At 33.0% G+C, this 27,490-nt stretch overlaps 5 protein-coding genes across 7 annotated transcripts; 4 read left to right on the forward strand and 1 right to left on the reverse strand.

The window, feature by feature from the left end:
• Nucleotides 1-2,076: 2,076 nt before the first annotated feature.
• Nucleotides 2,077-6,151, forward strand: LOC124822758 (zeaxanthin epoxidase, chloroplastic-like). Of its 2 annotated transcripts, none has more exons than XM_047294805.2 (10): nt 2,077-2,663; nt 3,329-3,491; nt 3,585-3,659; nt 3,746-3,846; nt 3,936-4,051; nt 4,321-4,532; nt 4,766-4,848; nt 5,057-5,171; nt 5,753-5,859; nt 5,949-6,151. In XM_047294805.2, the coding sequence occupies exons 1-10, from the start codon at nt 2,221-2,223 to the stop codon at nt 5,956-5,958; spliced, it is 1,425 nt and encodes a 474-aa protein (XP_047150761.1). In that variant the 5' UTR covers nt 2,077-2,220; the 3' UTR covers nt 5,959-6,151. The 2 variants fall into 2 exon arrangements, with proteins under 2 accessions (XP_047150761.1, XP_047150760.1); XM_047294804.2 differs by having other exon boundaries at nt 2,078-2,663; nt 4,318-4,532.
• Nucleotides 6,152-12,916: 6,765 nt separating this feature from the next.
• On the forward strand, nt 12,917-16,149 carry LOC124822757 (large ribosomal subunit protein uL3). Its single transcript, XM_047294803.2, has 6 exons — nt 12,917-13,005; nt 13,102-13,201; nt 14,385-14,495; nt 14,785-15,089; nt 15,238-15,647; nt 15,734-16,149. Exons 2-6 carry the CDS (start codon nt 13,117-13,119, stop codon nt 15,990-15,992), a joined length of 1,170 nt encoding a protein of 389 aa, XP_047150759.1. The 5' UTR covers nt 12,917-13,005; nt 13,102-13,116; the 3' UTR covers nt 15,993-16,149.
• A 1,278-nt stretch (nt 16,150-17,427) lies between these two features.
• Nucleotides 17,428-23,508, forward strand: EMB2444 (RNA-binding (RRM/RBD/RNP motifs) family protein). 2 transcript variants are annotated; one of them, XM_047294802.2, is made up of 10 exons: nt 17,428-17,561; nt 17,679-17,823; nt 17,914-17,962; nt 18,067-18,155; nt 18,252-18,308; nt 18,872-18,934; nt 19,027-19,092; nt 19,417-19,503; nt 22,562-22,655; nt 22,766-23,508. In XM_047294802.2, exons 2-10 carry the CDS (start codon nt 17,719-17,721, stop codon nt 23,227-23,229), a joined length of 1,074 nt encoding a protein of 357 aa, XP_047150758.1. In that variant the 5' UTR covers nt 17,428-17,561; nt 17,679-17,718; the 3' UTR covers nt 23,230-23,508. The 2 variants fall into 2 exon arrangements, with proteins under 2 accessions (XP_047150758.1, XP_047150757.1); XM_047294801.2 differs by having other exon boundaries at nt 17,444-17,561; nt 17,694-17,823.
• On the forward strand, nt 19,514-22,555 carry LOC148202640 (uncharacterized). Its single transcript, XM_088110514.1, has 2 exons — nt 19,514-21,403; nt 21,527-22,555. The coding sequence occupies exons 1-2, from the start codon at nt 21,269-21,271 to the stop codon at nt 21,755-21,757; spliced, it is 366 nt and encodes a 121-aa protein (XP_087966640.1). The 5' UTR covers nt 19,514-21,268; the 3' UTR covers nt 21,758-22,555.
• Nucleotides 23,341-27,483, reverse strand: LOC124822763 (inositol polyphosphate multikinase beta-like). The gene is made up of 2 exons (XM_047294809.2): nt 26,537-27,483; nt 23,341-23,407 (listed from the first exon to the last, which is right to left on the reverse strand). Exons 1-2 carry the CDS (start codon nt 27,334-27,336, stop codon nt 23,341-23,343), a joined length of 867 nt encoding a protein of 288 aa, XP_047150765.2. The 5' UTR covers nt 27,337-27,483.
• Between the last annotated feature and the right edge of the window lie 7 nt (nt 27,484-27,490).

Genomic DNA, 27,490 nt, shown 5'->3' on the forward strand with positions numbered 1-27,490 from the left:
TCTTAGGAGTATTTTAAGCAGGTCATACTAGTCATCATAATTACATTAACGCTTTTTATTACCTATCTTCTATTTCTAAAACTCCAAACTTAGACCCATTCAATTGCATTGAAACTTGGTAATCTAACTTTTGATTTCATACCATAGGGGTTAGAGTTAACACTTATTTATTTATATAGTATCATTATCTATTTTCAGGTTTTTTTTTTCTTAAATCAATACATGCGTTGGCCCAAGACCTTAATATGGTTGCCATCAAAATTCGTTGAAGTTCGATTTGTATTAACCTATTGAACCAAAGTTAACCTAATCTCTACTACCAAAAAAAGAAGAAAGAAAAGAAAATAAAACTGTGAGAGAAGTTCTTTGGACTGATAAGACTTTGAAAGAAACGCAAAACTCCCCTCCCCATTGCCTAATCACAAGGAAAAAGACTCATAAATATCTTCGTTTTAGCCTAATCACATGGAAAAAGACTCCTAAATATTTTCGTATTCAATGTAAGTACTTTAAGGATTAAATATAATGTCTTTCTTAAATGGATGTTTTTGTTTTAACTTTTATTAAACACAATTATATTTCATCCTTGTATATAAATTAAGTGAAATAGTTCTCATGAATTATAAAAATTTGATTTTTTTTCATTTTTCCAAAAAATTAAAATAACTATTTTGTAACTCTAATATTCGTTTAAGATATATAAATAGTATTTATTTTAATATTTTTTAAAACTACCCGATATGGTTGTCTCATAACAATTGGGTGTCATGGAATAGTCAAAACATCTCTTATTCTAGCATAAGCAATTATTAAGTATCATATAACATTAAAATAAAAAACAATTACTAACGTTAAAAGATGATAAACGGATTTTTTTACAGAAATTAAAATAAGAAAACTAGTCGTAGGAGAAACTAAAAATATCTTGAAGTGGAAAGTGGAAGGGGAATATATGTTTATGTGTTTGTGTATAAAGTTGAATACGTGTTTGGCACAACACTCTGAAGACGTTGCGTTGGAGGACATGATATATGTATATTAATTTGTCTTCTTCAGAACTATTAATGTCATTATCTTAAGAAAAACATCTTACGAAACTATACTAATTTATATTTATTAGAAACCAGATAAAGTGAATTTATATATAAATTATAAATTTAATTTATAATATATAAATGATTATAAATTTTATTTTATAAATTGATTTTATGGAATTGAATTAAATTTAAAGTTTATTTTTTTAATTATATTTATATAAATTATTTATTACTTATTTATTTTTTCTTAATAATTGTGTTGGTGCTGTTTTGTCGTTACATTTGATGTCTGAGTCAATCCTCAATAACCAGACACGTTCACGAACGCCTGTGACACTAATCACGTAAAAGGGAACTCAGTTTTTTATAATAATAAATAACAGTAATAACAATGTGTCTTTGATTATTTTTTAAATAATTTAGTGTAGTTTTTAAATCTTTTTTATTTTCTTTATGTCAATTTGGCGATCATTCAAGTATGAAAATCTAAGTCATCAGATAACTTGGTTTGACATATAACACATTTCATATTTTTACACTATTTTTTAATCAGTTTAACACATGATACTTTGCCAAGGAATATTTTTTTTTTTAAATTTTGACACGTAATCTTTTAAATTTTGATGATAATAATTTAATAGAAAAACTAAATTGATTTTATAAATTAAAATTCAATTAAATAAAAAATACAAAAATTAAAGTAAATCATATATCTAGATATAGAAATGGAATCACTCATTAAACGTAATAACAATTTAAGAAAATAATAATACCGATAATAGCTTGAACAAGCAATGATAATGTTATCGAAAGTTAATATATTAAAGAAATAATTAATATTATCGTATTGAATTTTTTACTTAAAACTGAACCATTAATTACTCTTAAGGATACTAATTATTGTTTGCATTAATTTGCGAGGTTAATGAAGCATTTAAAAGACATTAAGAAGAACCCAATTAAGAAAATATTTAATGATTAATAAAAATTCCATTTGCTTAATTTATATTGGTAAAAAGAGTTTAAGTTTGGCTGATTTATGTGTGAGCTTCAAAAAAAGAACTGGCAAAGCGCACTATGGCTGCTAATACAGTACTTTGTTGAAGCAGAAGAAGATACTGTTTTTGGTCAGCAAAAGTGATCAGAAATTGAACTCTCACTTCTTCCAATCCATTACTGATCAATGGCTTCTGTGCAAATCCTGTGTGCATGCACAAGTAGTAGCCAGGTTCAACACCAGAATTCAATCAGATACAGATATGGATACCCCAGAGAGAAGATGAATGAGAGAAGGTGTTCAGTTAGAGTTGAAGGTGGGAATGGAATGGTTGTTCCAAGTTCAGAGGAAGAGAAGAGGAAGCTGAGAGTGTTGGTGGCTGGTGGAGGAATTGGTGGCCTTGTTTTGGCTCTGGCTGCAAAGCACAAAGGGTATGCAGTGAAGGTGTTTGAGAAGGATTTAAGTGCTGTTAGAGGTGAAGGTAGGCACAGAGGCCCAATTCAACTCTTGAGCAGTGCCCTTGCTGTGCTGGAAGCCATCGATCAGAGTGTTGCATGGAAGATAAAGGAGGCTGGCTGTGTCACTGCCAATAGGACTAATGGCTTTGCTGATGGTCTATCTGGAGAGTGGTAATTTGTTATGTTTCATCGTGTTTTTCTCTCTGATTGCTGTTCTTTGAAATACAACATGAGACTTCAAAAAGACAACATGGTATATACACTGTATAATACATGACAAAAGATACTGTTTTTTGACTGTTGTTTGTGTTGTTCTTTGATTAAAACTGGAGTTTCATCTCAGCAATCGGTGTTTTAAAGGTATGCATGCACTAATTCTAGCATGTTGAAACTCCAATTCTCTAGCAGGAGAATAATACCAGAAGCTCCTGAAGAACTCTGTCTAAGATTTGTTCTATATCATATACTATTTAAATTTAGGAGTGCTGGAAAACACTATCTAACACTCTCCTTCTGGCACACCACCCTCTACAATTGGTTTGGAAACTGAAAATCAGGGGAGAGACTCATTACTTAAGAAGTAATTAATCGAATTCTTAAAATCTTGTGATTTGCAATAAGTTTTGATCAATAATAAAACTTGTATTCAAAAGATTGTGTTGCTAGCATTTTCATTCTAGTCAGTTTGCAGTTGAAAAAGTCTTCTGTGAGATCTTAGATTATTGCAGTTTTCTTTTCTATATATTGTTTATGACCATCTCAGAAGGTTTTAGGTGGTTTGGTATACAAATTGTGCTTTTTGTCACTCTCTTTTCTTTTTCTTATTTCCATTTCAGGTTCGGTGAGTTTGATCTTTTGACTCCTGCTTCAAGGAAAAGGCTTCCTCTTACCCTAGTCATATGTAGGATGACACTGCAAGATATATTAGTCAATGCAGTTGGTCCAAACATACTAAGAAACAAATCTAAAGTTGTGGATTTTATTCAGGAACCTAGCAAGGTTTGAGTTTCTCTGAAAAACTAATTTCTGATTGCATAAGGCTTATGTTAGTTCTTTTCAGATTTTTTTTAACGTTTTTTCCACTCACATCAGATTAGAGTGATCCTTGAAAATGGTGAGCAACATGATGGTGATATCCTAATAGGAGCAGATGGAATATGGTCAGAAGTAAATTATACCACCCTTCCCTTCCAGTTTTATTTTCTTGTTTTCCTTGCTTTTTCCATTCAATCTATTCTGTTTTGTTTTCTCAGGTTCGTTCTAAACTCTTTGGGCGCCAAGAAGCAAATTACTCAGGTTTCACATGCTATAGTGGATTAACAAGTTATGTACCACCATATATTGATACAATTGGGTAGGTACTTCATTCCCAAATAACATGTTAGGACAAGGTTAATAAGCTATTCTGCTGTTTAATGTTTCTGATATGGTGACTACATGAAGGTATCGAGTGTTCTTGGGCATGAACCAGTACTTTGTTGCTTCAGATGTTGGCCATGGAAAGATGCAATGGTATGCTTTCCATGGGGAACCCCCATCAAATGATCCTTTCCTAGAAGGTATATTTACCTTCTGTTGTGTAGAATTTAGATTCTATGTCGAGTTTTTTGTTTCTTTTTCTGCTGAGTCTTCAAAATACAGATATTGATTTTGATGTTTTAAAATATATTAAAAAGTTTTTAATATATTAATATCAGTGTATTTTGAAGTCTCAGTAGTAGAAGAACAATACGAAAAACTCAACAAAGAATATGGACTTGTGTTGTGTGTATCAATTGCTATGGTGGTTGAAAATTTGAAACAAGTTCATATGTCCATGTTTCAGCAGGTAAGAAGAAGAGGCTTTTGGATCTCTTTGGTAATTGGTGCAATGAAGTGATTGCACTAATATCAGAAACACCAGAGAATATGATTCTGCAGAGGGATATATATGACAGAGACATGATCAACACTTGGGGAATTGATAGAGTGACTTTGTTGGGTGATGCAGCTCATCCAATGCAACCAAATCTTGGTCAAGGGGGTTGCATGGCAATAGAGGTTTCTCATCTCCAACATTCAACATCCAAAATGAAATGCATTTCCATCAGAATACACAATTCTGGCAGCATTAATATATATAGTGCTTCATGGATAAGCATTACATTATAACTAAAATCTTTATTTTGTTTATTAATGTATCTTATTTTCAGTTTCATTCCTCCATAAACCTGTAGCCATACCTAAGTAGCTAACCTCTTAATTTGTCTTCTTTTGTTGTAATACATTTTCAGGACTCTTACCAATTGATACTTGAGCTTGACAAGATTGCTAAACATGATCCTGATGAGTCTGAAGTTATCTCAGCCCTTAGAAGGTATCATATTTGTCTTCTCTTTTGTTTTCCCCTTTGGTATGTCATTTGCTATTTTAAGCAGAAAATGGTCCTCCCTTTTGATACCACCTGAATGTGGAAAGCATCACATTCTCTCACAACTCCTAAATGTGTTGTCACCTTAATTCATGGCCCTGAAACTGGTATGCTGATAATTTGGTTGAACTTTTGTGACTTCATCTTTTGTTAGATATGAGAAGAAAAGAATTCCAAGGGTAAGGGTGTTACACACAGCTAGCAGAATGGCATCAAAAATGCTAGTCAACTATCAACCCTACATTGAAGTCAAATTTTGGCCCCTATCAGTATGTTTTATCTTCATCTTCATTCCTGCAGAATTTATTTGATACAAAATTTAGATGCAGTTTCTTATGTTCTTTCAATGTTGTTCTCCAAGTAGAATCAAAGTTTCAACTTGATAGTTCATAGAGGAACTTTTACATCAAAGCTCATAGTAACTTATGCAGGCAATTGTTCCCACAAGACTTTTTTTCACTCCAACATGTTTAATAATTTGTTTTTGGCCTCCTAGGACAATTTTCTTAAATGAATGTAAAAGGATATAATAGAGAACAATTTGGAACTAATTTTACTCTTTCTCTAACAATATACTCACTGACACAAAAGGTAACATTTCAAAACAGAAAAGCAGTCATAAACAGAGGCAAAAGTTAAGACTTGAAATGTTTTTCTTGTGTGAAAATATCACAGATTCTTTTCTTTTTCTTTCTGAAAAAAATGTCTGGATTCACCATTATATAAGAAATAGCAACAAAAGCATCCAAAGAACTATATATAAGTTTTGTCCATTTAAATGTGTAAAATCTTCAATTCTATCTAGTGACCAAAACAAAAGTGTTGTGACACCTGACCTTTTGATGTTCAGGAGAATGCAATAAATATACAGATAAAGCACCCTGGCATTCATGTAGCTCAAGCCCTTTTCAAGTTCACTTTTCCACAGTTTGTTACTTGGATGATGGCAGGGCATGGGTATCAATTTTTTGCAGAATTTTTTTCAACCCTCTTTCTTGTTTTTCATACTAAGTTTTGAATATTGATTTTGGTCTTATTTTTTTCAGGCTGTGGTGAACACATGCAACATGATGAAAATAACAGTTGAAGTAGTAATTTTTCTATTATGTATATTTGAGAACACTATACCATACCATGTGTTGAAGATGAAAGAAAGTGTATTTATTGATTTACATTGGTATAAATCTTTGAAAAATTAAAGCAAACTTGATTTTCATAAAGGTAGAAATGATTGCTTTTGCAGAGACAAGATGATGTTGTCTTGCCAGTATTCACAATTATAGTTTCACTTTTAATGTCACCCTTATGGCTTGCAGAAACAGTATACTTTTATTATTAAAAAGTTATATATATATATATATATATATATATATATATATATATATATATATATATATATATATATATATATATAAAGAAAACATCAATAGTGATATGATGATGTTTAATGCCAAAATGATAAAAGCAACATTGTAAGTTGTTGGGATTTGGGGTTTTGGAAATATAACATATATATCAAAATATTAATTTTCCAAATTTAAATAATAAATAAATATGTTTTTATCTTCTTGTAAATAATATTTTTAAAAATTTGAAAGATTTCTTAAAATTAATTTAAATAAAGAGATATTAAGCAAATGTTCTAAACATTCCTTTTTATCTTAATATATATTTATTTCAACTTTAAATTTGACCCTCCTTTTTTTTGTAATTATTTTCTTTTTTCCTCTTATGTGATCACATTTTTATAGAACTTGACATTTTTTTTATTATATTTATTTTTCTATCAATCTTGTCATTTTTGTCTATTGTGTGGATTTCATGGTTCTATGGTAGAAATTTTAGACATTTTCTAGATGTTATAACATGATTTTTCATCTACTTCTTTTTTAATCTTTGAATCATATTTTTCAAATATTCATATTCTTTTGATATTAATTATTCTTTTATATCTTCTTCATTTTGTAATTAACTCTTCGTTCATTAAATTTAAAATAATATTTTTTCTTTCATGTGAATTTTGAAAATGTTTATATTATTTGTATTTTTAATAAAAAAAATTGTTTTGAAAGCACACCTTATAATATTTCTCTAAAGATCTTGATTAATCTCAAAATAACAGGTAAGACATGAAAAAATAATTTAACACTTGAGTTAATCTTAAATACAATTGTTTTTTTCATTTCGTAATTTTCATAACAAGTTGTTCTTTACTCTCGTCTCTTACTCTAAAAATATGTGATTTGTTAATGTTTTTGAAAAAATTTCTAGACCATGTGATTTATATCATTATTATTTATAAGTGAATGTTTGTTTAGATTTGTTGATAGTAAAACGTGACATTACAAGAAGTAATTTGTTTTTTTATTTTTCTCATACAATTTTGACCTTTTATTGGAGATGTTGGAATCTGCATGTTTTTTTTACGAGTTCAATTGATCACAAAATAAAATAAGTTATAAATCTAAATCATTAACAATAATTAAACAATACTATAGTCTTAAAATATCTATAGGTTGTGAAACATCCTAATTTTCAATAGTATTAACACTAATATAGTATAAATCATACATTAATAAAACTAGAATAGTGATAAGAAAAACAATGCAATTATAAAGACCATTTGTTTGATTAATGTTTCTTGAAAGCATGATAGGTAGTCCAACTTTCAATTTAAGCTTATGATTGAGAATGCTTGAGCATTTAATATCATTAATAAACTCAAGTGAAAATTATTCAACCTAAATTTCTTAGTCTTCATCAGATCAACAAGGTGTGTTTCAGCTTAAATAAATTTCTTCTTGACCAAATATCATTGATAAAATGTACTCATTAACTTGTTTAATTGACTAAGTTGTAAGACAAAGTATTGAACCATCATAAAAAAAATTCAGGATTTATCATATTTTGTAGAAGGTCATTTTGCTTGGTTGGTTTGGGATTTTCGAGATACTTCCAAGTAGTAAAGACCATCTTTTTCTTTAGCAAGTCCAATCCTCCTCCCCGAGTCTTGTTCCTGAAAAACACATAGAGATGGGGGAAATTGTAGAGCAATTGAGATCAGAGGTTAGTTTCTTTATGGAGAGAAGACTGGCTGAGAGTTTGGGATCATGGAGAACACTTTTAAGCATAAGGTTGGAGTTTACTTGGATATTACCATATCCTGCAACAGTAGCTATTGACCCATTGACAATAATAATTTTTCTATTACTCGGTGAGGGTGTATAAGAATGAAATAAGTGGAATAAGTGTGTCATATCATCTATAGCTCCTGAATCCACAATCCAAGAGTTCACATTATATGAAATATTCATACAAGAAGTTTTACCTGAGAAAACAAAAGAACATGATCTAGAGGGTTCCTTTATATTCCCCAATAGCTTTTTCAATTTCTTTATTTCTTCAATATTGAAACTATCTATTGCTGGAGATTCTTTAATCTCTGTTTATGTTAGGTGCACTTGGGACTTTTGTTGTCCTCCACGACTCACCCACTCCTTTCCTAAAGGTTTGCCATGCAATTTTTTCTTGGAACCTTGGTCTTTGTTTTTTTGTCTCACGACCTTCATTGTCGTTCCTCAACTATTGTTGGCCTTCATTGCCATTCTCGTCCAAAAAAAGGGGCAACCTTAATTGTTGTTGTTATTCTTTTCGTTGTGTTAACCTAACCTCCGATTACAATGTCCAGTGCTACATCAAGTAGAGAAGTCTCTAGTTCTTCACACAAAAATGGGGAACTCCAAGGTCTCAAAGTGTCATACAGACTTGATGGAAAAAAAAATTCTCAAATGGTCCCAGTTTGTTATAACCTATCTCAAGGGAAAAGTATGTTTGGTTCATCTCCTTGAAAATGGTCCAAGCATGGAGGATCCAACATTCGGAGCATGGGATGAAAAAGATTCCATGATTATTTCTTGGTTGTAGGACTCCATGGAAGCTACCATCAGTGACACTTGTATGTTTCTTAATACAACTAAAGATATTTGGGACTCCATAAACCACACATATTCTAAAGCCAATGATGCTTCCCAAGTATATGAAATCAAAATAAAAACTGCAGCCACAAAATAGGGAAGCAGAGGAATCACAGAATATGTGGCACTGTTGCAGAATCTATGGCAGGAACTTGATCACTACAGAGTTTTTGAAATGAAGTGTGCTGAGGATGCAATCCTCTTGAAGAATTTCATAGAGAAGGATCGTGTGTATGATTTTCTAGTAGGACTAAATCCTGAATTTGATTAGGTTAAAGTGCAAATTCTAGGGAGAAAGGATACTCCTTCACTAGAAAAAACCATCTCTATTATTCGTGTAGAAAAGAGTCGAAAAAGTGTAATGCTTGAGTCTCAACCAATAGATGGGTTTGCTCTACTTACCAAACTTGAACTAGTGCAGAAAGGAAATGAGCGAAATACTAATTCTCTATGGAAAGGAAACAAAGAAAAAATAGACGAAGGTTTAATATGCATGGTATATGTCCCATCCAGGCAACAAGTAGCTGATGTGTTAACAAAAGGTCTCAATAGTCCTATCTTCCAAGATCTTATAAGCAAGCTGGGAATGACCAATATCTATTCCTCAGCTTGCTTATAAGATCTTGCAAGATAGGACTATTGAAACCTTTTGTTAACACATCAGCTACTTGTTGCCTCGATAGGACATATGCCAAGCATATTAAACCTTCGTCTATTTTTTCTTTGATGAAGTGTCTATCTATTTCAATGTGTTTTGTTCGGTCATGTTGAATGAGATTATGTGCAATTTCTAGTGCTAATTTATTATCATGGTACAATTTCATGGGACCCTTCAAATCAACTTTCAAATCATCTAGAATAATTTTTGTCCATAATAACTCACATATTCCTTGAGCAAGTACTCTGAACTCTGATTCGGATGATGATCTAGACACTACATTCTGTTTTTTACTTCTCCACGTTATTAAATTTCCACCCAGGAAAGTACAATATCCAGTAGTCGATCTTCTATCAATTAGAGATCCTGCATAGTCTACGTTGGTGTGGGCTTCAAGGTTCAATCTTTAATTCTTCTTGAATAGGATTCCCTTTCTGGGAGTGCCTTTTAAGTAATGTAGAATCCTGTAGGCAGCTTGAAGGTGAGACTCCTTTGGCTCATGCATAAATTGACTTATTACACTTACCGAATGAGTAATATCTAATCGGGTATGTGCCAAATATATTAATTTTCCAACCAGCCTCTGCTACATCCTTTTTTCTACTTCTGGTTCATCTCCAGATTTACTCAGTTTGTGATTGGGGTCCATTGGAGTGGTTGCGGGTCTGCATCCAATAGTCTTTGTCTCAACCAACAAATCGGTTATGTATTTTTGTTGGGATATAAAGATTCCTTGGTCAGAGTATGCTACTTCAATTCTTAGAAAATATTTAAGTTTTCCAAGCTCTTTGAGATCAAATTCTTGGATTAGTCTTTGTTTCAATTTTTCCTTTTCTTTTTCATCATTCATAGGTACTATAATATCATCCACATACACCAAAAGAATTATTACTTTTCCCTTTTTTGAATGTTTTACGAACATCGTGTGGTCTCCTTGGCTTTGTTTGTAACCAAATCCCTTCACAGTATAACAAATAAGGATGTACTATGGTTGTATCACTATCGTCTAGGACATCCATCATTCAAGGTGCTATAGTTTATGTTTCCACATTTGTATGAAAACTTAGATATCTCAAAACTTCATTGTGATATACAAAGTCAACCAAAGATTGTAAATGTGTATAGTTGTTTTGAATTAGAAGATCTTCTGATATTTCCACATTGCCTTCACCAGTTTCATTTAAATTCACGTCTTTAGTTCCTATGTTTAGAATCCATTAATAAGTCTTTTATGGATTTATCACTATCAGTTGATCTTATGCGATATAATCTCATATTGTCATCGTGTAAGAACTTTGCAATGTTTCCATAATTCATAGTAGTTTATTGATGACTTCACCACATCATATATTGTTCCTTTTCTGACAACATGAAAGATTTTCCTAAAAACACCTAAAAAAATACAACTTTGCCACCAAATGGTGTATGGAAACTGTCTTCATTTCTATGTCACATAATATCCCTCAAATTTTTGTTAGAAGCTTTAGGAAACATAGGTATCGTTGTTATTACTTATGGCAATAAAGTGAGAGTTTTGTTTCTATCTAATTTATTTTGCTTGTAATTGTGAATGCTGGTGCATAATTTGCATGGTGAATTTGTGAGGTGTGTTCTTGTTGTTGTAAGTTATTACTCTTTCGAAGAACATCTTTCCCAGGGACATAAACGAAGATGAGCACGAGGGAGTGGAAGATACGATGAGGTTGGCTTACTTGAATAAGCCAGAGGTGTTGTACAAGCTTTGCAAAAAAATGTGTTGAATGATATCTAAGTGAGTTTTATGACTTTTTATCTTTTAGTTATTTGATGTTATCATTATTCTTTGGATATGATAAATTGATACCAAAGTAGGATGGTATTCTCTGGGTTGATGTTGTGGATTTGTTATGTGTGTGTAGGGACAAGTGAAAGTGATGATGTTGTTAGGAGTTGTGAAGATGGTTGTGAAGAAGAAAACGAGTTGAGACGTGATGAAGAATGATGGATCGACCTCACGCATATAGTTAGAACTCATACAAGATCAGTAGGATAGACCAACGTCATAACAGTTATAGAAGTTTGACATCTTAACATACAGTTCGACAAGCATAATATGAGCTTGGCTAGTAGTATGACAACTTGACAGTCAGTGAAAAAGCTTAGATTATAACTAGTTTGATATAAAATATGGAAGATCGACATGCAACGTGAGAGTTTAGCTGACAATATAACCAACCCAATAGGTAACATGGAAGCTCGACATGCAACATAGGAGCTCGACATGCAACATAGGAACTCGACAGGAAGCATGGGAACTCGACAAACATGATTTATATATTTTAAAACTAGGAAACTAAAGTTTTACTTATTCATGAACTTGTGTTGTAAGTCTTTAGGATGATTGTCAACCAATTTGCTAATGTTTAAATTATTTACTTCCATTATTTATTCTTATATATTATATAAATTCTTTACCATGTTGTACTATGAACTTTTATGATAAACTTCAATGTCTCACGTAAGTGTTGCAAGAAAAAAAATCACTACTATCAAAATTAACAAATACATTACCTACAAATTTATTTCTAAGTAAATTATATGGATTTATCAATATATGTTTACCTACGAATACATTTTTAAATAATGTTAACTATTGATATATCCATAAAAATCAATAAGTAAAACTGTTTTATTTATTGATTTTGTGATTTATTTATGAATTTTTGTAATAAATAATAATAAATTTTCTTACCCATTGGATCAAGATTGCACTTATAAAGTCTTGTCCATGAGCTATTCAAATTATTTTGGTATAGTGTCAGAATATGTACTCTGTACACAATTAATTAATTTCACTTATTTAACATTCAATGGTAAATGTTTAAAATTAAAATTAAAATTAATCAAAACTGGAACTATGAAAAAGTAAGCAAATGACATTACCTTATCATGAGCTTCAAAAACATTAGTCCATGATTTCTAAAGTACCGTATATGCATTTCTAATAACAAAAGTCATTGAATTTGTTTCATCCATGACTCGGGTCTTGATTTTATATCTACATATATAAATTTTTTTGAAAAAGATTGCAATGTAAGAAAAATACCAACATGTATCAAAAATGAAAACCACCTGGGAGTAACTTTCATCACATGTTTATTATATTTTTTACAGAAGACATATTTTACCTGAATTACCTAATTTTTTATTTTTTGATTTTTTTTTCAAGAAAATATTTTCTATTTGTTCGCTTGGTGTGTATATTAAATAGATTAAGTTCAAAAATAGTTCAGTGGAGGGCCTAATAGTTTTGGGCCGTTCGAGGGAGAGCCCAAGAGTCCAAAAGCATTGTTTTGGGATCCGAAGCCCATTTGTTTAGGGTTGAATGTGGCAGTGCGGCGCCTTGTGAGTGCTATATATAAAGAAGAGTGTTTGCGAAACCCTCATTCATAATTCTTCCCTTTCTCTCTAACTCTCATTGTAGCACTGCTGGTATGTAGCTAACAATGGATCTTATAGTTTTTGTTTTCCATCTTTTCTCTTATCGTTTTCATTGGTTAGTGCTTATGTTTAGAGTTGATTTCACAGTTGAAGCTGCAAACGATGTCGCATCGGAAGTTCGAGCACCCGAGGCACGGTTCCCTTGGATTTCTCCCAAGGAAGCGAGCTTCTCGTCATCGTGGAAAGGGTGACTTATTCAATATTTTTGGCCTGTTTGTTTGATATTTTTTGTTACTGTTCTTCACTGTGAGATTTAATTGATTTTGTAAAGGGATTTTTGGATCTGAATTAGCTTTTAAGTGATTGAAACCAAAATGTTCTTTACAATGAGTTTTTGTTTTTTGTGCTGGCATTAACAGTTTATTGCCATTACCTTGTGATGAGTGAAAAAAAATGCTTCCGTAAAAAAATGATTAATCAAGGCTGGAGTCTCAGAAACGGCTCTTTTTGCCAAAATCCTGTCAAAGGTTTTGGGATGGAAAACTAATGAGCTCGAGAATTGGCATGCTTTTTGCCATAGGCCTTTGGTTTGGAAGCATTTCTTCATCGATATAGGTATTTGGTGACATTCCGTTTTATGCTTGGCACGCGGAGGTTGAACATTTTCTCCTATTCAACTTACTAAATATTATACGAAACACTTACTTTTGGTGTTTTAAATACAATATTGAAGTTTTTAATGATTTTTGGAAGCATTTCCAATGTTGATTTTGAAAGGAACTGATTTAGGCAAAATTCATTTTGAAATCGTTTTTTATGTTGCATATCTTTTTATTCTAAATAAAGTTGTTAGTAATCATCATCTGCACACTTATTTTCACACAATTCAAACTATTGCTTTTGTTTTAATTCAATCAATCTGGTTGTAGAACAGATGAGAACCTAATATGAGAACGTTCACCTTAAATAATGATATCCATAATGGGAATATACCTTTAATCAAAGGAATGACAGCAGTTGTCGTAGATATGGAGATCGCAATGGAAATCCATGCATTGCATATGTATTGCAACTATTTATGATTATAATCCTTTCTGGGGAAATGTGTTTGCAATCCAGATGTCTTTTAAAAAAGGCTTGGGTTTGCGGGTTTTAATTAGTTGTATTATTTCCCATGTAATTCAATAATTCAGTTATTTTTTATGTTGTTGGTGATTGTTTAATTTTCGAAGTTTAGTATTATTATTTAATGGTAGATGTATGATACACCATCACTTCACATCACTTTAAAATACAGTTCAAGGTAAGCACTTGTTAGCATTGTAACCGTCGAAGCTATGCTTCCTGTAATACCTATACTGTATGATATTAGCTTATGACAGTATGTTATTGATAGCTGTCCTGAAAAGTCTTGTATTTTGTTACTGCAGTGAAGTCTTTCCCAAAAGACAATCCTAATCAACCATGCAGGTTGACTGCCTTTGTTGGCTACAAGGCTGGAATGACCCACATCGTCAGAGAAGTTGAGAAACCTGGATCAAGTAAGCATGGCCTTTTTGTCTAAATTATATGAAACAGATCAATTTCTAATCATCATTTATGATTTATTTACAGATATTAAATGGAGCTTGATTGTTCACTTTTTATTATTCAGTTTTAACTAATTAAATTACTTCTATCAATTGTTGTCTCCTTTTATAAGAGTCATCTTTTATTCCTTATTTTTGCATTCTTTTTAACGTCACTATTTTGGTACTCATTGGGGTTTTATATTTTTACCTATATGCCTTAGATGTTAATGGTTGCATTGTGTCTTTTCTTCTGTTGTAGAACTTCATAAGAAAGAAACATGTGAAGCTGTCACTATAATTGAAACTCCTCCGTTGGTTGTTGTTGGAGTTGTGGGATATGTGAAGACACCACGTGGCCTTCGTACACTGAATACTGTTTGGGCTCAGCATCTAAGTGAAGAAGTCAAGAGACGATTTTATAAGAATTGGTGCAAATCTAAAAAGAAGGCTTTTACCAAATATACAAAGAAGTACGAAACGGAGGAAGGAAAGAAAGATGTTGAATCTCAGCTTGAGAAATTGAAGAAGTATTCAACTGTCATTCGTGTTCTTGCTCACACTCAGGTAGTTGAAGTGTTTAGATTGGATTTTAGTGTGTGCAAATAATCTGTGGCTGAGTATGGTTACTTTTCTATGTTTTTTCTTTGTAATGTCAACTGATTTGGTGGCTACTATGATTATTATTGAAATGTTATGTTTTTTTCTACTGTAGATAAGGAAGTTGAGGGGTCTGAAACAGAAGAAAGCACATTTGATGGAGATCCAAGTTAATGGTGGAACAGTAGCACAGAAGGTGGACTACGCATACAGCTTCTTTGAGAAGCAAATCCCAGTGGATGCAGTTTTTCAGAAAGATGAGATGATTGATATCATTGGTGTGACTAAGGGTAAGGGTTATGAAGGTGTGGTGACTCGTTGGGGTGTTACTCGACTACCTCGCAAGACTCACAGAGGTCTGAGGAAGGTTGCTTGTATTGGTGCCTGGCACCCTGCCCGTGTTTCTTTCACTGTTGCCAGGGCTGGTCAGAATGGTTATCATCATCGAACTGAGTTGAATAAGAAGATCTACAAAGTTGCCAAGACTGGCCAAGAGTCACATGCTGCCATCACTGAATTTGACAGGTACAGTAGCTGCCTCTTTGTTATTTTAGTTCCCTTCAAAATTGTTGAATGTGATTTGTTTGCTAAATTTACTATAATAATGACAGGACGGAGAAGGATATTACCCCAATGGGTGGGTTCCCACATTATGGTGTGGTGAAGGATGACTACATTATGGTGAAGGGATGCTGTGTTGGACCCAAGAAGAGGGTTCTCACTCTTCGTCAGTCCCTTCTCAAACAGACATCTCGGGTTGCTCTGGAAGAGATCAAACTCAAGTTCATAGACACCTCGTCCAAGTTTGGTCATGGCCGATTCCAGACCACTCAGGAGAAACAAAAGTTTTATGGTCGATTGAAGGCATGAAGATTTTTATTTTACTACTGTATTAGTGTCATCAATTTTTGCAGCAAACCAATACATTGTATTTCATCTTTTTTACGTATTTTCTTTTAAAATTTCAATTTTGTTAAAGATAACTCATTGATATCTATTAATCGATTCAACTTATTATTTGCCAGTACTTTAAATTGAGATTTTGCTGATTTTAACGGTCAGCCGAGAGGTTGCTGAAATTTAGTCAGTCTGTGATAACCTTTGATAGTTATGAACAAACCCAAGTTTGTTTGCTCATTCATGTATTCGAAGCTTCGCTTATTTGCAATAAATGATCTTGCTAGATATAAGCTAAGTAGTTGTTTGTGGAAAACATGCTTAAGAAGCAATCCAACATAATATTTGAAGAGGTTAAAGTGAAAATCAACATTAAATCAAATGTGAAAATCATTTGACTTTAAAAATCAAGAAATTTGCTTGAACTAATCATTCTCTGATCTTTGTAACCTCTCTAACTCTTCTCCACGTAAAAGAAAATTCTCTCATGAAAGTTAGAGTTTTTTTTTTTTAATTCCGATGTATAAAGAATGGACTATGTTTTAAGGAAATTTCAATTCTTTATCATAATATTAATATTTTACTTCTATCATATGTAATTTATTCACTCGATATTCTATTGTACTCATTTCCACAATTGCAATATTTAATAAATCTTATTTCTTTCAAACATCAAACACATTAATAAAAATAATCATTACTTTTACTCTTTTTTTTCTTTGATATATTCAAATCTTTATCATTTTATTCTTAGATTTATTGATTTTTTTTTAATTTTAATTAACTACTAATAAAAGAAATTATTAATAAAATTATAAAAATAGTTTATTTATCTATACCTATACCTATTTAGAGGATTTTTTTTTAGTATTCACATTTATTTTTTATTTTATCCTTTAAGTAATTTTTTTATAAATTAAAATATATATATATTTTTAATTTTATTTTTTAAGTAACTAATGTTTTAAATTAAAATTTTTTTATTAAATCATTTTTAAATTTAATCATTTTAATTTAAATATTATATACAAAATAAATAAAAATTATTTATAATAAAAAAGTTAAACACACAAATCTTTATTAATAAAAACAACTTTTTATAATGATTTTTATACACAAATCTTTATTATTTTATATTTTATATCTTTTAGTTATTTTTTCAAACTCAAATAACTACAAAAAAAAATATACACAGTAAAATTATAAAAGATATCTTTTTTGAGTTATTTTTATGATTTTTTAATATTTTAATAATTATTATATTAATTTTTATTATCAAAAGAAAAATAAGGATAGACATTCATGTTTCTACTAGTTCTTTTTATTTTTGCACTTAACTAATTATATTATGTTTTTAACTATGAATTAAATAGATATGTTAAATTTAAAGTTAGATCAGACTAAAACAATCTGATAAATAGTATCTGAAAGGGAAAAAAAAAAAAAGTATCCCTAACAGGCCTAGCAAACATTCCCAGGTCATTCATCCAGACACAGTTGGGTTTTGGCTCTTCTTCTCTCTCTGCTTTCATCTCTCTCAAGGTTTGTTTGTTCACTGTGACTCTATAACGAACTGTAACTGTTTGCATCTAACCTGTTTGATAAATTGATATTCATTTACTTGACTTCAACTCTTCCTATTCATTCATCTTATCGTAGCTGTTATCCACTCAGAGAGAAGTAAGGGTTGTTCGATTCCATGACTACACGAATTGCACCTGGTGTGGGAGCCAATTTGCTCGGTCAACATGCCGCTGAGAGGAATCAAGATGCCACTGCTTATGTCGGCAATCTAGACCCTCAGGTAACTAACCTTCCCTTTCTGCACTTTCCTCACTCATTTAACCAATTGCCACTTCATCTAGGGTTTATACCTTTTCTCTTTGTGCTCCAGATAAGCGAAGAATTATTGTGGGAGTTGTTCGTTCAAGCGGGTCCAGTGGGTATGTTTTATTGTTTTTGTTTCGTCACCATATATGCACCATCTGATTTGTTCGTTTTCTTAGTTTTAGGTTTAAACATACTCACTTTTCTTTGTTTATTTAAGTTAACGTCTATGTCCCGAAGGACAGAGTGACCAACCAACACCAGGGTTATGGGTTTGTTGAATTCAGGAGTGAAGAAGATGCTGACTATGTAAGTATTATATCATTTGGAATTCACTTCTCCAAACCCGAATAACTTCTTTTTTCTAATTTTGGGCTGTTGTCCACCCTTTTTCTTCTGATGTAGGCCATCAAGGTTCTTAACATGATCAAGCTCTATGGGAAACCGATCCGTGTGAATAAGGTATTTGCTTGTGTGTGGTGTTTAAGCATGTGAATGTTAGTATAGGAATACTTATACCAACTCTCCTGTTCGTTTTCTTGTGTTTGGTTCCCTTTTGAATGGAAGTTGTATTTTCTTTTTCCATTTTAATATGTTTGGCTTGTATGATCGAAATTATTAATTAAGATAACTAATGGAACGAAGCCATTCTTAATTGATTCATGATTGGTATGAGTTTCCTTGATCACCACTTCCGGAGGGATGTTAATATAAATAGCGCCTTGAAATGGACACTCTTTCTCTGTCTTTTTTTCTTGAACTGTGCATTGTTCCACTCAAGGAACTGGAGAATAACATGTGTGCTAAGTACTATTTTAAGTAAAATTTAGTTATTTATGTTTTATTTTTCCAACCCTTATTGTATGCATTCCTGGATATCATTCTTATGTACTGATTAATCTTTCTTTGCTGTATTTGTTTGAACAAAATTTGTTTTACACTGTTCAAGTGATGTTATGTCCCTTCATTAAAGAAATATTTAGTTTCCATGCTACTTCATTGATTTGCAATTTTTTCGGTTCCAGGCATCCCAAGATAAAAAGAGCTTGGATGTTGGTGCAAACCTTTTCATTGGTAATCTTGATCCTGTAAGTCACCCAATTATGCAAGTGTTAAACTGACTTATGCAGTTATGCATTAAGGTCAAGACTTAATTTGAGTGCTCCTAATGTTGCTGCAGGATGTAGATGAGAAGCTCTTGTACGATACTTTCAGTGCATTTGGAGTTATTGTTACTAATCCGAAGGTTTTGCTCTTTGAATATATTTATTTATGTCTAGTGGTAGTTGCTACTACTTTTCACGCCCTGCTATTTTCTTATTTCTCATTGTTGGCATTTACCATTTTGTTTTGTTTAAAAATATTTAGTATCAAGCCAATGACAACTAAAAATACCCACCTGTTTATAGTCTTTTGCCCTTTAAACAAATAAATTTGCTGCCCAGTGTATCCTTAGAGGCCATGGCTTTATAATTATGTCCCCCTAAACGCATTGGACCATGGTAGTCAGAATCCTGGGGAACATACATTTTTGTATATGATCTGATATGCAACACCTTTTTTGCTGCAGATCATGAGAGATCCTGAGACAGGAAATTCGCGTGGTTTTGGCTTCATCAGCTATGATTCATTTGAGGCATCTGATTCTGCCATTGAGGTATGTTTCAGTCTATTTTAATCAATTGTATGAATATAGCAAGGCCAACCTTTCATTTTTTTATACTTACTCAGCACATGTGGATCATTAGTTCAAACTGGCCAAAACATATAACACAATAAAAGGAATAAGAGGTTGTCAATAATTATCAAATCTTAGACTAATTGACCAACTTGTGTTTCTCTAACTGGAAGGTTCTGAAATTCCAGGAGTATGAGGTCCTGGATTTGTTCCTTGTATTATGTGTAGAGGAAAAAAAATGTTGGTAGGGGTTCCTTCTCTAGTGCTTGACTGTATACCTAGAGAGATTTGTCTCTTTTATCTCATGGGAGGTAGTATAAGAAACCAGAAATACCTAAAATGAAATATTTACAGTTGTTTTTACTTTTCGTACCCTAAACAAATGGAAACAAAAGCATGTTAATATACATACTGAATCCATCAAAATTCAAGGTTCTTACAGTTATATCTGACTTCCATATTAATACTTAATGGTTTGTTTGCATCGATAGTAGCTTTGTAATATTCCTGTTTTCTCTAATTCAAACTGATCAAAATAAAAAAAATGGAATAGTTTCCTACTGCAGAAGAGGGAATAACATTGTGAAAAGCGACAGACTTTTTTTTTTTCTGCTGCTTGGGACTGAAACAGGGGACAATCCCAATGGTAGGACGAATTTAAAGAAACTAGAAGTTGGAGAATTGTATTTTGACATTTTGTATTACACAATATATTCTTTTTTACATTTTGGTCTAGCATAGGGCATTACAGTAAGTAACAGAATGCTACACAAACCTACGTTAGGAATCCCTATTCCTCATTTTTGGGAATGGGAGTTCTTCTGATTTGGCTTGAACAGGATTGCCTTGACCAAAAGCATGAACCCTTCTTTGTATACCACTATGTGAAGCTGATAGGTCCTTCTGTTTTTAGCCAACCATGACCGGAAGTATTGATATTCAGATGCTGTAATGCCCTATCTAAAAGTTGAAGCTAGTAGGAAGCGTGGTTGTTTTGTTTTGCTAACTTTTAAGGTTAAATTACATGGAAGGGGTGGAAGTTATCATAATGTTAAAACAGATACCAACATAATTTTATACACTACGATGGAAGATTCAACCAAAGTTATAAATTAGGGAGATAAAGTACATCTAACCTCTTTTCATTTTAGATTAACACATGTATACATTAGAATCTTGTAGATATGTTAGAATCCTGTATAATAACTATTGATATTAGGATCAATTGGATTGATTCTATATTTGTTATAAGCCTAAAACCAGGGTAACTTAATATTTTTTGAAAACGAGCGAAATTTATTGTATGCCTTCACAATTTCTCTCTTAACATGGTATCAAAACTTGACAAGAAAGGAACTGTAAATGCTTTCCATGTGGGCCCACTTCTCATAAGTGTAAATTTTTTAGAAACTATGTACGCTTTCTGGATTTTGTTCTTTTTTGGCTGTGTTTCAGTGTTCATTGACGACAACTTTTTGGCAAGCTCTTTTGGGCTGATGATCATCACAATTGGCATTGCTTTACAAAGACCAACTCTGCAGCTGCCACATCCTCCTAGCACTTTTGCACTTCTTTTTCTACTGCACCCTCCAAGCATGTTTGCTCTCTTATAGTCACCCTGCCTTCTAGACACCTTTTGCTCTTCAACATCCACACTCTCCAAAAGTTATCTTGCCCTTTGAGAGCCTTTTTGCCATTCGGTAGGTGCTGTGCCCTCGAAGCATTTTTCCTTTCCAGCAACACTATGCCCATCAAGCGTTTTTGCTATTCTGCATCCACAGTACCCTTTGAGCAATTTTGCTCTCTGGTAACCTGTTGGGCTCTCCTAGCATTTCGTTCTTTGGTAGCCGTTCAGTTCTTGAAGAAGTTTTGCTCCCTGGTCACTGTCACATTCTCCGAGCATTTTTTTGATGCTATTCCTTGAGCGTAATTTTTTGCTCTCTGTTTTCCCTTTGAGTTTTTCCTTTTTGCTATTTGACAACTTCGGTGCTCTCTGACTCAGGAAAACTCTCCGCTGTGCTTTACAAGTAGTTTTACTCTCCAATGGTTGTTGTGCCCTTTGATAATGTTTTGCTCTCTGGTAGTCATCGTGTCTTTTAAGCATGTTTGCTCTTTGGTGGCCGCTGTACCCTCTAACGAGTTTTGCTCATTGGCAACTTCTGTGCTTAGCAGTTTTTGCTATCCAGCTGAAGCTGGACAGATCTTTTACTCTTTAGAAGTTGCTGTCCTCTGATAACGTGACCCCATGGTTGGAGCTGTCCTTTTCAGGCAACCATTTTGTGCTTTACTTACGGTCAACTGCCACCATGTCATCTTCACACGCCTACACCAAATTGATGTGTGGAACTGTCATTATTTAGTTTGTCAGCTCCAACAACCAACTGGCTGACATGTTTATTTAGTCTTTCAAGGGGTCTTGTGTTGATAACATATGTAAAAAGGTTGACTTATATGATACATATGTTCCAGGGGGGGAGTGTTAAAAATATGATTTGAAAGACCAAGCATACCCAAATGTGAGAGAAAGTCGTCCATAAAAAGTATTTAGGGGTCTTGTGTTGAAGACTTTAATAACAAGCATATTGTTGAAGTTGATTATTTCTTTGACGCAGAAATTCACTGAGGGTCCTCGGATTAACTACATATGAAATAAGCTCGGTACATATGTCCTTTACGCTTCAGCTTGAGTTGAGTATTAGAATCTTGGAGATATGCTATAATCCTTAGATATAGTAGCTGTTGGTATTTGGACACTTAGATTGATTCTATATTCACGTTATTAGCATAAAATAGAGTAGTTGAATATTCCGTAATTATGTTTTCTCCTCAATAAATTGAGTAGCTCTGTTGTGGTCTAAACGCACGGAACTTATCATATGTCTTCTCAGTTTCTTTATTGTTAACAGTATAAAAAAGTATTAAAATTGTTCAATTTCAATTTGTTGTCTGGGTACCCAAAACGCACGTAACAAAAGAATATAGAAATTAGTGTAAGCATTTCCATGCCACTGATATTGAATATTTGTATATTTCATAGGCGATGAATGGACAATATCTTTGCAATCGTCAAATTACAGTGTCATATGCTTATAAGAAAGACACTAAGGGTGAACGGCATGGTACCCCGGCAGGTAAGACCTTTCTTGATGCTATTTCTATATTTTTTTATGGATTAATTCATGCCTATTGTTCCTTTTTATAGTATCTGACTATCTGCTAATATATTTCTTCCGTGGTGCAGAAAGAGTTTTGGCTGCAAGTAATCCAACTGCACAGAAGAGCAGGCCCCATACTTTATTTGCCAGTGGACCTCCGACACTTCCCAATGTTCCTCAGGCTAATGGGGTTGCACCAGTGCCTCCCCGTCCCTTTGCTAATGGGGTCGCTCCTGGTTCGATTCCTGCCCTTCGTCCACCACCCCCTCAAGCTGCTGCGTTCCAGCCTATGCCAGTACCTGGACAACCAACCTGGCATCCGCAACAGCCTATGCCACCTCCACCTCAAATTCAGCAGTTCAGGCCACCACACCCTGGTATGCAGCAGATGCCACCACCTCCACAAGCTCTTCCCAGGCCTCTTCCACCACCAGCAGTAATGGGAAGTCAGCCACCACCTGTCTGGCGTCCGCCACCACCACCCCAGCATCAGGGTGGACGGCCTATGCCATACCCTCAGTCTATGCCTCCGCCACCACCTCCCCAGTAATCCTGCTATGCTGCCACCTTTCAATTGAAGGAATGCAAATCATATGGAGTGATGTTCTTGACTCCCCAATATCTGGAATTTTGCCCATTTATTGTTAGTTGTATCGTTGCATTATATTTCTGAAATAGTGTAGATTGTAACATGAACTCCCTGACCGCTAACAATCTTACAATTATTCCTGTCCAGTAAAGAGAGAGAAACATTTGAGTTTTGGCATCATTGCATGGTTATTTCCTGTAATATTATTAATGTGATGAAGCAACCAAACGACTTTGATGAGATTATTGAGTTCTAGACTTCCATAGAAATGATATTGTTAGGGGAAATGTTAAATTAACATTCATGTGTAAAAGTTGGGTAATGTAGTAAGCATACATGGATAGGGTTGAAAGAGGGAAACTTGTCACTGTTTTCATGGACATTTCTTTTTCTAATTCTTTTAAAATGTATTGTCTAGCTATTATTCATTTTTATTCGGTACAGATTACTGTAATTTGTACAGAGAAATAAGAGCTGCAAAATTTTATGAGAAATAAGTCTTAACGAAAAGGTTTTTCCCAAGTATTTGTTTAGAATATTATATTAAATCAGTATATTACATATATTTTCTAAGGATTTTTAGATTAGTAGAAACAAAAACCATATGAATTTTCAAAACTCAGTTACTTTTTGTTATCAGTGAGCACGTTCGTAAAATAAAGAATATTTACTAATACAAATTCTTAAATTTTGTAAAGTGTTAGAATTTTTTATCCTTTCATATATTTCCTTCTCTCATGCAACAATTGGTAGAGGACAGTATCCAGTAATGAACAACTTTTTCTTGGAATCAAATTCCAATGCCTTTTCGTTTTTGCTATTAGCATACTTTTTTCCGTTAAATTCTTCCTTTTCTCTTTTTCCTTTAGTAAAATAATCGTTAAAAGATTCTGAACTTTGCATTTTCCTATCCAAGAAGGAAAATAAGTAATTAAAAATAATAATTTTGATTGATGTGATATGCATTTATGCCATCATGGATTTGTTTTGACTCAGATTTATTTGCCATCACAAATCTTTTACAATTTTAGATTGAAATTATCTTTTGAATGCAAAGTTTATTATCAAAATATACATATATCAGAACGTTAATTGAATAACTACTATTATTTTTGGGTTATAAATATTTAATTACTAGTCATTCACAAGTTTGAATAGTTATCTATGGATAAATTATTTAAATTAAAATTATCAAAATCTTTTAAATTTTAAAACAAATATATATATATTTTTTTATTTTTCATGAAAAAGTAAAAAATATATTTCCAGTTATTTCTTTTTCCTAATTCAAAAAGGGCATCTTTATAAATTAAAATTGTCTTTTTTTTCTAAAATAAAAATAAATGATTTTTTATATTAAAAATAAAATTTTTCTTTTCCTGGATAAAATAAATATTTATAAAATTGTAAAGTTTTGTACTTAACACATTTTTTTCCAACATTAAATTATTAAATGTTCATGATCTTTACCATTTTCATAAATTTTTGTACAATGTTATGTATAAAACATGTGAATATAATTATTGTAATATTTTAAACATTATAAATATTTTAACTTTTAAATTTGCTTTTATACTTAAAGAACATTTTGTAAGAGTTTTTTTAACCTTTTGTTAAGTATATATACCTAAATATTTATTTGTAATTTAAATTTGATCAAAATTGTTTGTAGGTGGTATGTTTACAAATTTTAAATATTGTTTAGACCTTATTCTTTAGAATTGGAAAGCTATTGGTTTAATTTAATTTTTATTACATTTTTTCTCCACACACCAAACTCATTAATAAAATATTGTTCAAGCTCATCGGCATAAAATATAGTAGTTTATGTTTGATTCTTCTGAAGTTTATTTCCCAAAAAAAAAAAGCAAACTTTTCATAAAATATAGTAGTTTATGTTTGATTAAAATATTATTATACCTGTTTCAAAATTTAGATTCTATTAGGAACTTTCGTTTATTGAATACAATAGCACACTGCAGAAAAAAAAAAATACAAAATACCAATTTCTGCACATTCATAAAAACTTTATACAACTTTAATTTCTCAACTATTTCCCTAAAGCACTGGTCAACCATTTTCTTATTATTATATAGTAAAAGATGTTCTAATATACCTTTTGAAAGGAACAGTATCTCAATTATGGCATGAGAAAAAAATGTATAAAAATGAATGTTTGTAACAGAGGAAAACTGTTCTGCTAGGCCCTTCACCCTTATTTAATGATCTTGATTTCAATTGTGAAAGTTTTAGGGAAGGAACATTTATACCATATAAGTAGAATGAAAAGAAGCTAAAACACCACTGAGATGTTACAAAATAAGAACCAAAACCCTATCTTCCATGATTAAGCCTAAAAATAACTTAACTCCAAGTAAAACCAGGAAAACTCAAAGATATAAGATGCCATTGAGAGATATGAATGTAATTTTGGTCCAAGAGAATAAAATTCAAGAACAGTAGACAAATAGAAGCTGATTGAGAGGATAAAAGATGAAGTAGGATTATAAATTTTGTGTGGTCAGAAGAAGGATTTGGTCAAAGAGTAGAAAGATTAGAAGTTGCATGTCAGTAAGAAGATGCAAACTAAACAGTAAACGAGATAAAGATATTTGCACTGTTCAAAAGCTAAAAAGGGTAACATCAGAAGCAACAAGCTCATGACTGGTATGTGGTTGGAATAAAAAACTTAACAGGACCATTAAGCATTGATGCAAACAGAGCAACCCAAATATCAAACTATTCATGCACTTGCAATATTGAAAAGCAAGCAGAAAAAGCATAAATTTAGAAGTAATCTTCAAAAGCAATATTCTTGAAAGTTTTCATAACTTACAAGAGAACATGGCCTTAGAAATCCATATTGCATCAAATATCAACAATTCAGGTTCAAATTTTGAAAAGGCAAAAGGAATCAAACAAGTTTATTCAATGGTAAATCAATCAGTGCTTCTGAAGAGTCTTTGTATACAACCCAGTTAGTTGTTTGTGGGTTTGGACAAGTAACACAATTAGGAAATGAGTTCATAAGAATTAGAGATGGTAAAAGTATACAAAGCTACATATGTCTGAGAATAAAATCCATAAAAAAATTGCAGTACCTGGAAATCTGAACAATTGAATAGAACATAAACGGCAATTAGCCCAGATCATACAAGCAAAATTGTCTGATATGATTATGACAGATGGAGTGAAATGAGTGATTATTATCTGATTATATCTTGAAGGAGATTGTGAGAAAAACAGAGAAAAACGAAGCAGGACTCACTGATGCAGAGCTTGAAGGATGTTCCTGATGAAGTTGATGAAGGAACAGAGGCCACCCAAGAAGTTATGATCAATCACACCATTCCCAGAAACGACATGAGCAAAGTCAACGAGTTTGACCAGAGGCTTGGCGTTCCCCTTCTCCTTCTCATACACCACCAGAACAGAACATGAATAGAAATGATACAGAGTCTGAACCTCAAACCACGCCTTCAGCTCCACCAACCGCTCCAAGACGGCGCCGAAAACCTCCGCCGCAAAGTCGCAATCGGGGTCGGAACGGGAATCGTCAGAGTTGGAGGAGGAGACGAATTTGCGGAGGACCAGGGCGACGCCCTCGGCGGAGAGAGTCTGGAGGAGGGTTCTGGAAGGTTCCCAGGAGGAGAGGGAGTCCTTGACGCCGGTGAGTCGGAAGCCGAGGGGGATGGTTGAGGTGGTTCTGTCTTTGCCGAGGCATTTTGCGATATAGTTTTCGGAGTGACCGAGGTGCCAGGTCCGGGAGCCGATTTTGACGTCCATGACGGAGGGTTTGGTGTAGGGGGCGATGAGGTCCTGGAGGAGGAGGTGGGTGTGGGGACCGGAGCCGTCGGAGGCGGGGACGACGGCGGTGCCGTAGAATGCCGGGAAGAAGGGGCGGATGGAGGGTGGGACGGCGAGGGAGCTGTAGAAGGAGAGCTCGGCGGAGCCCCTGTCGTTGTCCTGCAGTGGCTTGTAGAACTTTCCAGAATCGTCCACCAGCGGACCCAGAACGCCGTTCTTTGCCATGTGACCCGCCACCTGGTGCTCCGGCACCTTCAGCATTTTCACGATTCAGAAACGGAGAAGAGAGGTCTGTGAGGAAGAAAACGCCCACCACAATACAACAAAACAACAAAACCAGTTATATTGTCTTTGTACACTTCAGATCCAAAGATGTATCGAACTTCACCATTATATATAATAGTTTATGATTTAA

This window comes from Vigna umbellata, chromosome 3 (assembly GCF_029865625.1).
Source record: "Vigna umbellata cultivar VRB3 chromosome 3, Vumbellata_1.0, whole genome shotgun sequence".
In the NCBI taxonomy this organism is placed as follows: domain Eukaryota; kingdom Viridiplantae; phylum Streptophyta; class Magnoliopsida; order Fabales; family Fabaceae; genus Vigna; species Vigna umbellata.